The 10,774-nt window shown below is 46.6% G+C and overlaps 1 protein-coding gene across 2 annotated transcripts; it reads right to left on the reverse strand.

The window, feature by feature from the left end:
* Positions 1-213: 213 nt before the first annotated feature.
* CKB (creatine kinase B) lies at positions 214-8,420 on the reverse strand. 2 transcript variants are annotated; one of them, XM_056345442.1, is made up of 8 exons: positions 8,283-8,420; positions 7,195-7,407; positions 5,913-6,067; positions 4,890-5,022; positions 3,806-3,977; positions 2,078-2,201; positions 1,165-1,354; positions 214-580 (listed from the first exon to the last, which is right to left on the reverse strand). In XM_056345442.1, exons 2-8 carry the CDS (start codon positions 7,385-7,387, stop codon positions 402-404), a joined length of 1,146 nt encoding a protein of 381 aa, XP_056201417.1. In that variant the 5' UTR covers positions 7,388-7,407; positions 8,283-8,420; the 3' UTR covers positions 214-401. The 2 variants fall into 2 exon arrangements, with proteins under 2 accessions (XP_056201417.1, XP_056201418.1); XM_056345443.1 differs by lacking the exon at positions 7,195-7,407 and adding an exon at positions 6,545-6,732 and having other exon boundaries at positions 8,283-8,414.
* Between the last annotated feature and the right edge of the window lie 2,354 nt (positions 8,421-10,774).

The following is a 10,774-nucleotide window of genomic DNA, read 5'->3' on the forward strand; positions in this document are numbered from 1 at the left end:
TCATATTTAACACTACTTCTCAGGTTTACAGCAACTGCAATCAAGTTAAAGGTTCACTTTTGACACTGCTTTAACCACACAAACTCAAGCAGGCTACAGCAGCACAGGCAGGAAGATGGGTTGGTTTTGTCCACTACCACTTCTAGCATAACGAAGAAAAAAAAACTCAAGTCACTTAAATCTCAAAGACATTCAGTTAACACATCTAAGACATCTCAGGCCAAAACAATAGTTTATTTCATTTTCAGCAACATCTCAGCCATCAAAAAAATAAACTCTAACACAGATGGATGGAAGACTTCTCTACAGTGTAACTAAGTGGGCTCTGACCCCAGGGGCTTGAATTGGAGTGACATTTTATTATTCATCCAATAAGTTAGGAAGCATGAGAATAAAGTGCTTTATTTCTGAGCTGGTATGAGGTCATCAATGGACTGGCCTTTTTCAAGGCGTTTTTCCATTTCAATGAGCAGCTTCACACCATCCACCACCATCTGCACCAGCTCCACCTCTGAGAAGCCAAGACGATCAGCATTGGAGACATCAAACACTCCTCCAACAGCAGCTGTGTCCACACCACCTGGAGCAAGAGATTTAGTTAGTACATTGACCACTGCTGGAGCAGGTCAGCCTACCTTTCTTCCCTCACTAGCCTGAGGTGGGAACACAGCAAGACAATTCTCTACAAGTTGCCACTGCTGCCTCCTCCTACATGTAGGGAGATAAAGCTGCACGTGGTTGCCAACACGAGCTACTGAGGATGGCTTTAGGCCAGCTCTTTATTCTTTTAACCCATGAGCAATCTAACCCATGGTCAGAAGCACCTGCTGTAGCTATTTTCTAGCCAGAAGCTGAATCAGGATTTCCTGTTGTAAGCAGGGATGGGACAGCTGCCACCAGGTCTACCTTATCTGGCACTCAAAATACCACATAGGACACATGTAGATAGCCAGATACAGTAAGGTATAAGCAGAGCACTGGCATCCTCAGCTCCTCCAGGATATGATTTTAAGGCTTGGTTCTTTCCATGTGCTTTACAAGGGTACCCTTGGGATGGTCTGACAGGCTCTGCACCATGTGAACCAGACATGGCTCTGGCTATAGCCAGGCATCTGCTGGTGTCTTAGGGCAGGCTGACTAGGGCATCACTGTATCATCTGTCACCTGTGCCTCGTTTCTGCAGCCGAAGCCTCTTGAGGACTTCTCCAAACTTCTCATGCTTCCCAAGGTTTGGTAGCTTGATGTGCACACCAGCACGGAGCCCTGTTCCAAGGTTGGATGGGCAGGTCAGGATGTAGCCCAAGTGTGGATTCCACATGAACTCATAGTTTTTAGACTTGAAGAGAGTTTCTATCTATAAATAGAGAGAATGGATGTTTAGAGATTGTTCTCTGCCTGAAGGATGTAGGTCATCCATTAGTACTCATTTACAGCTTCAGTTACGTAGCAACAGGCACAACAGTTTGAACAGCTATTTAAGTCAGTCACATAAGTCCCCTCCCTTTAGGAAAAAAGGGCCACTAACAAGGGGCTTTTAAGGCCTTAAATTTAGCCTGTCTGACTGCTAGGAGCAAGATTAAGCTACACTACAAAATATGAAGTCACTATCTGTTGGGAAGCTTGATTTAGTACATGTCGAGCTGGCACGTCCATTAGGATTAAGGAAGGGGCTGGTAAGGCTCAAGTTCATATCAAGACTAGAAGGTGAGGAAAAGCATTCAACCTAGAAACTTCAGTCCAGCTTTGCCCATCTACATTTGAGCAACTTCTCCTCCCACCCAGGGTATCACAGTGCTTGATTTATAGAACCATGCAGAAATCCTTTAAGTACAGTTTAGACTCTTGGATAAGGGTGCCACATCAGAGGATTTTTCTAGATTTCACAGCCACAATGTTTTGCCAGTATAGCTGTTTCAGAACCTTCACAAGCTCTGGACCTCATCAGAGTATTCCCAGAGACCCAGGCTATGAAGCTCCACTATGCAGGACTCCAGAGGGTCATGAAAGTTTGCATTCTCAGCTCTAACCAGAGAAATATGTGCCATGTGAACCTACAGCTCAGGCAATATTGATTTACCTGTGTTAGCCCAGTACAGAAGCGGGTAAATACTTCCTTCATGTTGCCACCTTTCTGCATGGAAATAACTCTAAGGTGATCCTCCTCATTGATCCAGACAAGGAAAGTCTTGTTATCATTGTGCCTAGGAGACAAGATACACAGCTTGCTGTCTGTCCCACCTGACATTTTCAAGATAACTGTAATAGCACCAAATTACTCATCACTGAAGCTTTTATTTCAAGAGGCTCGCTTAGTTGCTTCTTCAAAGCAATTAATCTTACTTCTTTTGTCCACACAGGACCTAATAGAGTTCAACTAGTAGTCTCTACCTTGCTCTTTTCAAGCGGTAGTTTGAATTGGCCTGCATCTAAACAGGTCAGAAGTAGTAATAACATGACATTAGCCAGCCTTACAGCATTGAACTGTAAAATCCAGTCATCCCCCTAGCTCACTTGTGGCCCAAGTTTACCAATTTAAGAGATTTCATCTGTTTGACAGAGTTTGCAGAAGAGTGATTGGTACAGACTTCAAAGCAGCCCTGTACAGTGATGTTCATAATGACACCAAGCTGACAACGTACAGCAAAGCCTTTTATCAGAATTTTGTCAGATTTTGTTAAACCATACATTGTACCTTAGAGAACTAAGTTGAGTTTTCACTATTAATTTTAGATCAATCAGGCTTTTCAGAGATGCTGTAAAAATCTCTGAACACCAATGAGCCCCTCTTGTCCTAGCTTGCAGCTGGCAGCAAGTACTATCACCAATATTTGTCATGCTGATAATTTCTCAGCTTGATTAGGATCAAAAATTAACCAGTACCTGGGGAAAGTTATTTATGCAGGCAACACCGAGACTTTACACTTCAAGCCTGTAGATTAGTCATGCTCATATGACAGCGCTATCTAGTGCTGGCAATCTGCAGGTAAATGATGCAATCTTAAAGGTGACCTACAGAAACAAAGCATGCTTCCTCTGGGCTGTATTGAAGCAGCTGCAGTAATAAGATACCAGCTGATAAAAACCTAGCCCTTAGCTTACAAGGGAGCAAGTTAAATATGCTACAGAAGCTCCTGAGATGCAGCGTTTTATACAGGAGACCTACATCTGACAAGCAGAATCCTTCTATTCCACATGTCTGCATCAGTCAACTCATGTCACCTAGTCTCCGAGGGCAGGGGGTGAAAATCTTATCACTAGTACAGGTGAAGCCATACTAGTCCAGCATCAGCGAGTTTCTGCAAGCAGAAGTGATGAGACTACAAGGGAACAGCTATGCATCCAGTATCCAGCTTGAGCTAAGCCAGTGTTGTAGCGTTGTGTGTGGGTTTTTATTTTTTGTTTTGGTGGGTTCTTTTGGTTTGGGTTTTTTTTTTTTCAGGTTACATTAAGCTCCCAAGACAAGAGCTGAATGTAGTGGCACAACTAGTCCTTCAGAAGTGATCTACTTTCATAAGCTGATTCAATTATTGTCTGGTGCTTCGCTAACCTGTGCTGGATGGGTAGCCTCTGGTTACAGGCTAGCCAAACTGGCTTGATCCTCCTACCAGCCCTATGTGGTGCATGGTAACACTTGTCCAAGTTATGCTGGTTTAGATGCAACTTCCCCAGAGGATATCACACAAGTTTCTCATTAGATTCAATAATATGAATTCAAAAGCTGCCATTCTGCCCAACAGTACAAGCCAAAACTACAAGATTTTTTTGCAGGCATTTCATATGATTCCTTACTTCCAGACATACTTACCAGATACCTCTGGCATCAGGCCAATCTCGTGCCATCCCAGATGCCAACAGAAGAGGAGAAACTGGCTTGTCAAACAAGAAGTGATCATCAATCAGCTGCTGCTGCTCTGCATCAGTCATGTTCCTCAGAGCATAATACTTCCCCTTGAGATCACCTTCCAGACTACCCAGAGCTGAAAGAGAGAGTCACTTTTTAGGATGGGACCAAAGGGGCTAGACATTCCCAGCACTTTAGAGACCACATACAAAGTACAGCAATGTCTGATCTGCTGGGTTTGGTTCCTCCCTTGCTTTCATCTGCAACGGCAATGCCTTTGTGGCATTACAGAACTTAAGGCAGTATCAGATGATTTGTCTGCACCTTCCAGGCTTATACAAGTAGCCTTTGTTCCCTTACATGCAGTATAGAATCATTAGTGCTGCTTAACTGTAGAAGTCGAGTGCTTTCTTCCAAGGAGAATCAAGGTCATGAATATAACAAACAGTATTATTCTACTCAAGGGCAAGTTAACAGTCCTTGACAGGTTTTGGAACTACACTCTATAAAGTCCGCAGAACTGCACCTTGAGTGTATCCTTTCCTTTCACTTGATGAATTTGGGAGGCAATAAAAAAAACCCCGCAGCTGAGGAGTTCCACTGAAAACTAAATCTCACTCTAGTCAACTGCACATTTGGAGCAAGACTACACCTCTAAGCTGAACATTAATGAAAGTCAATTAAAAAACAGCCACAAAATACTGCAACCATGACTCAAGCCCTGAAGTTGCCACATACCTGTTACATTTCAGGTTCGAAATATGATGAACCAACCTCTTTCCCCACACACATATGAAGAAGCTTTCAAGATCAGCAAAGGTCAACTTAATGCAGTCCAGCTTCCCTCTGACATGCACTCTTGCTCTCAGCTACAAACTGCAGTGCTGAGGCAGCTGTAACGTAATGAGCCTTTTTCAGGGAAGGCTCTATGTTCAGACCAAGTCTTGAGGGAGGCAGCTTTTGCCAACTGCCTCCATTTCCAAACTGCAAAGAACAGCGCTTGCGCAAAGGACTTCAGTTCCCCAAAGGCACCAAGTTCTCACTTTACCTTCAACAGAGAGCTTTTCAATAGCCCGCCTCTCTCCTCGACTACAGTGCGGGGGAAGACAGAATCCACGGATGCTTCTACCCGTTCTGACACGGGAACTTAGCACGTAATTGGGATCCAGGTCGTCACCTCCCTAAAAATTAGGAAACCAGTGAGTACAACACTGCTGCCAAGATACCTACTCTGAACACATATAGCTCCCATGCATTTCAGTGTGCACCTTATACTTTGATATTGACTACTTGGTCTGTAAGCCAGTGTCTTACTCCAGGGCTACTTTCTTCAGCAGTAGCTCAAGTATCTGTGTAACACAACCCTTGTTTTGAGGCTAAGGCAACTAAGTAGTGCTAGAAAACAGGGGTACCACCTGACCATTAGTTTTCTGTTCACTTCAGAGTACGGTCTGGGCTTCTGTTACCCCTTCCAATCTGCAATCTAGAGGTATTAACACAAGGCAAGTGCTTGTTTTTCAGGTAGGTGTTTACTCTTGCAAATTAGAATTATTCACTACTGTCATCTAGAGTCTCTTATTTTCAAGACAAGCTACGCCTAGCCAATCAACATGGCATTAGGAATTCCTAGAGTCTACAGTAACATTTGCAATCCATGAAATATGCAGAACCCCCTACTCCTAGCCATAACAATGGCTATTCTATAGTATGATACCACCAACTGATATTTAAGGTCAAAGATCAGATAGTGGAAACCGTTAAGTTTATGACGGTCCTTCACTCCTAGGACAGTGTTGTTCAGCTTTACTACTACAACCTACAGCTCATGGCCCACGTTGCAGCAGCAGCACACGGAGCAAGCTCCTCCTGGGTGCCAGCTGCCCTGTTCTATCCAGGTGCTAACACCCTACAGCAGCAAGCTCAAGCCCGATTGCACTGGACACACAGCCCATGTATCTGTGCCGCATGCAAGTGAAGGGGCCAGAGCCTGAGCAATCAGTTTAGGCAGCTGTCAACAACTTTACCCACTCCTCAGACCAGTAGGCATCAGTAATTGATGAAGAGTTTGTACCTGCAGGTTATCAGCATTCAGGTCGGTCTTATGCTCATCAGTTGGTTTGTAGCCACCATGCCTGTCTTCAATAACTGGATCAAAGAGTTCTTTAAACACATCATAGGATTCTTCATCACCGGCTACGCATCCTACTGTCATTATGAAGGGATGGCCTGGAGTGGTAATAAAGTCAGAAGAGCTAAGTTTGGGTGATGTTTGGCTGTACTCCAGCACAGCACTAACCAAGCAAGTTCTCCAGTGGTAGGTCTAGTCACTTAGAAATGCATTCTTACATAAAAAGATCTGGAAAGACCCTACATTTTACACTTCATCCAGTTAGTCAAACGCAGTACTATGGAAACCCACAGCTGTTGCCATTAAACCACACTCATTTGTCAGGCTTTGTTTAGGACAGATCTGCACAGCACATCCAACTTCACTAGCTAATTTAGACCACCAGATAAAACTATGTCTAAACAATCATGCTTTGCTGTAAGCAAGCATGCTTCACTTTTTGTTCCTTCTGCTACAGAGCTGCATTGCTGTAGCATGCTCAAATACCACCTCCACATGATTAGTTTTAAGTCACCATATTCAAAAGCACCAGTTACTTCAGCTGGCTCACACAGAATATTCTCAACGCATTTTACCAGGATTATCAACCCCAGTCTGAATGACATCATCCAGGGTGAAGCCACTGGGCGTGACTCTGTCTCTCAGTTTCTTGTATAAATCCAGGGTTAGAACTTTAGCCATGTGGTTGTTGTGGGTGCTCAGGTCCGGGTACTCCTCATCAGGAGGCAGTCTCTGATTATTTAGTTGGGCCATTTTGATATTGCTAGAGTAAAAATAAATACTGTAATGTTAACATGTAAACACGTCTGCTCCCCCTTTTTTCATAGAAGTGCTACAGAACATCACATAACCAGTTTGGAATAGGAATAGACCAGAACAGCCAACATTATATTTCCCCCCCCCCCCGGGTTGTGTTATAATTAGAATGCATTTGGTTTGGGTTTTTTTTTTACCCCCTCTTTTTTTTTTTTTAGACTGAAAGTATTTAGCAGAGCAGTTACATAATTGAAGCGTCTGGGAATTGATATGTCAGATCACAGCACAGAACATGGCTTGATAGAACCAGGCCTCTTTTTACACAGTCACACATTCAGAGCCGTCTCTCAATGCTTTATGAGATTTGCCTCTCAGCAGCTCAAGAGCTTTGGGTGCCATTGTCAAGAAGCACTTCCAGGAAGGAGGGAGAACAGATTGTCACGCACATCTAACGGTCCCCAGCCATTACCTGGGTTGTCTACCCCAGTCTGGATGACATCATCCAGCGTAAATCCACTGGAAGTCTGTTTATCCCTCAGCTTCTTGTACAGGTCCAGGGTCAGCACCTTGGCCATGTGATTGTTGTGAACACTCAGGTCAGGGAACTCATCATCAGCAGAGTACTTCATCTTCAGGAGGTTGTGGCTGTTTGAGAAGGGCATGTCTGACCCTACCGCAGTCACTAGGGGAGAAAGAGGGGAAGCCTATCACTGGGGGCTCCGCAGGCCTCCACACCGTTCGGGGGAAAGCCAGGCACCCAGGCAAGGTCACCTTGGCTGTCGTTCCACCCGTGCCTTTCACACCTCTGCTGCTACACCACCTCCCACATGAGCCAGGAAGGAGGAAAGAAAAAAGTTCTTCACCTCCACCAGCCTTGCCCCGTCCTTAAACATCCCCGCCACAAGGGCAGGGGCTCTCCCCGCTCCTCCGCGGCACCGCCCGGATCAAGGGACGCGCCCAAGGTCGCACGGAGCGGCCGCGGTAGCGCCGGGCAGACCCCGCCGGCGGCTCTGGGGCGGGGGGGGCGGCCGGGGGGGGACCCCGGGCCGGGTGGCAGGTGAGCGGGGCGGCACCGCGATGCCCTCGGTGTGCTGTCGCGCCTCCTCCCGCCGCTGCCGTGCCGGGGCTGGGGGTGCCCCGCCTCGGCCCCAGCAGCGGTAGCGCCCGGCGCCCTCCGCGCCCGCGGAGCCCCGGCTGCTCCCAGACTTAGGAATGGAGGGGTGGGAAGCATCCAACAAGCCATTACACAACAGACGGCTCCCTCAGGGGACCTGGTTGGGGGGAGCATATGTAACTACCCTGCTAAATACCGGGTTAATCTGGTTTTAGAGCGGGGCCCGCTTCAGCTGGGGGCAAGCCTGGTAAGCACCTGCACCCCGTCCCCCGCTCCGGCTGCACGCCGGGCGCCCCTGCCCCGCACTGCCCCCCCCCCCCACCGCACCCCCGCTCCCCCTCCTCAGCCGGACCGGCTCCACCCCACGTAGCAGAAAAATAATAATAATTAAAAAAATAATCTTATTGAAAGCTGCAGGAAGGCTCGGCTGCCCCGGGACTTACCGAGGGCTCCGCAGCTAAAGCAAGGACCTCCGCGCCCGCTCAGCGACCCGCTGCTGCCCTAGCCGAAGTGGAGCCGCGGTACTGCTGCCGCGCCTCTTTTATATAGAGCGCGACCCGCCGCCCCATTGGCCGCTATTTATAGGCCATTCATTCCATTGGGCCAGGCGCGGGAGGGCGGGGCGAGCGCTCCGCCGCCGGCAGGGCCGAGACTTGCCGCCATTTTGCTTGGCCTCGGGGAGGCAGGACGGCGTGGCGCTCCGCCGGGGCAGCCCCCTGCAGCCGAGCGGCGACGGCGACCTCGGTGGCTTCATTGAATGCGGACATGCTTGCGGAAATACGTCCCTGCGTGCCATCGGCCAAGGCCTGTCCACAGGTGGCGGTGCCTTTGCGCAGTGACGCAGGCGTGCGGCCTGGTGCCATTCAGGCATCGCACCTTGGATGAGGAGTCAGCAACGGGAGCAATAACCAGCTGTCCTGAAAATAAGGGCTTTGTGTTGTCGGAGCTGGCACACCCTGAGTTGCGTGAGCGATTAACTGTCCTCGAGTTGGCTCAGCAGAAGCCACCGACATGGCTGTGGATCAGGTGCTTGGGCCGCGGCACCGGAGAGCGGTGCCTTGTTCGGCAGAGGAGGGGCCAGCCCCTCGCCCTGTGCCTCGCCTCCAGTGCCTGGGAAGCCACGAGCTCAATTTACAGTTTAATTTGAAAGGACATAGGGTGGTTGAGTAAGGCACAGTGAGTCTCCTCCTCATGTGCCAAAAAAAAAAGTTTTTAAGAGTGGAGAGTGGCCAATTTCTCCCTGACGACAAAAGCAGGAAGGTTGGGATTTGACCCATTTAAAGCTCACCTGCAATTCACGAAAACAGTGACTTCCACTGGTCTCTTTGTATGGATGAGCTGGGCTTGTCGCAAAGCTAAGATGCAGCTGAGAATCCCATTGTTTGCAGAAATAAATACATTAACGACGTGACTATCTTGATCTGACTTTCACCTTTACATAATGGTTTCTTTATCTTTCTCTGACGTGTATTTCTCACAACAGAACCCAAGTTTATCCTCCTGTCCAAACACTGTACTTACCCGTGTGGACACGGATCTGAGTCACAGGGTTGCTCTCTTTGACACCAGTCGTGAATGTCAGGAGACATCGGTTGAAACTCCCACCACAACTCTTTCAGCACCACAACCAGTACCCTTACCCCAACAACAAGAAGTGTATGCACTTTACAGAACTGCTTAGGATTTAAAAAAAGTAAAACAGATATAGAGGAAATAATTAGAAAATAAAAAGCACAGGCTGCTTCAAATAAAAATGTGTTGTGTTTGGCTGCCGTCCAGATTTCCAAGTTATTCCAGGTCTGATAGTCTGAGATGCTGAGTACACAGATCTTCAGTAGAAGCCACGGGCTCGGCATCTGTGCAAGTCCGGTCTCTTAGCTCCCGGATCAAAGAACAAATCCTCTCTCTAGGTCTCTTTTGTCTTTTTAACCTCACAAAATCTTCCCGTACGTTTTACTGGTTTCACACAATGCTCTTGCTTCAGAACAGTGTAAACTGCAAATAATGCCATCACTAAGCAAGTATTAAATGAATGGAAGTGTAAAATCATACCCAGAGTCCTCAAAATACATGTAATATTGCTGGATGACCTCAGATGCAAACAGAGTTCTGGTTTGGGGGTTTTTTTAATGCAAAACATTCAGGTTTTATTTTTAATTTAGAACAATAGAAAGAAAACTTAGAGCATTTGATTATATTACACCATACTTTTGTGGTGTTTTTCTTCACAAAAAAAAAAAAAAAAAGCAAATCAGGGTCAGTACTGAAGGCTCCTTTTGTCTTATTTCATAATCTATTGCCACACAAACACAGAAGCGACCAACTGCTCTGTAATATAATTGTTCTGTAAATTCACGGAGTCAAGGTCACGTCAAAAACCAAAATCCAAGGATCTATTTCTATTCATTGGGTATGCTCTTTCCCTCCCAGTCTTGCAGAACAGGGAATACCAGTCATTATTATAAGCTGGTAGTAGTCTGAATGTGCCATTCATTACAGCACTTCCGACACAAACAGACACCTCTTCTTCACAAAACTTTTTTCTGAAAAGAAGACACGGAAAGAGAGTCACAGGCTCAAAACCAAAATACATCCAATTTACATGTTTAATAAACAGTGGACCCACCACCCCCTTTTCCTTACCACTATTTGACAAATTTCTAGCATGCAGTAAGTCAGAAGTGGCTATTACCTCACTGAGTTTTATTCAGACAGCATTTTAAGGTTTGCTGAAAGCTGTGTAGATTGGATCCTACCTTTGTTACAGCATCCCATCCCAGCTTCCTTAGTGACTTAATTATAGATGCTGTGCTGTGTGTCAACTGCCTCTGATCAACTGTTTTATCTAGCTCATCTGCTGAGAGAATACTTTCTTTGGATAAGCCTGTATGGCCTGTTAGACTGTGATAAAGGCACCAGTACTTATTTTCCGTGC

This window comes from Falco biarmicus, chromosome 7 (assembly GCF_023638135.1).
Source record: "Falco biarmicus isolate bFalBia1 chromosome 7, bFalBia1.pri, whole genome shotgun sequence".
In the NCBI taxonomy this organism is placed as follows: Eukaryota; Metazoa; Chordata; class Aves; order Falconiformes; family Falconidae; genus Falco; species Falco biarmicus.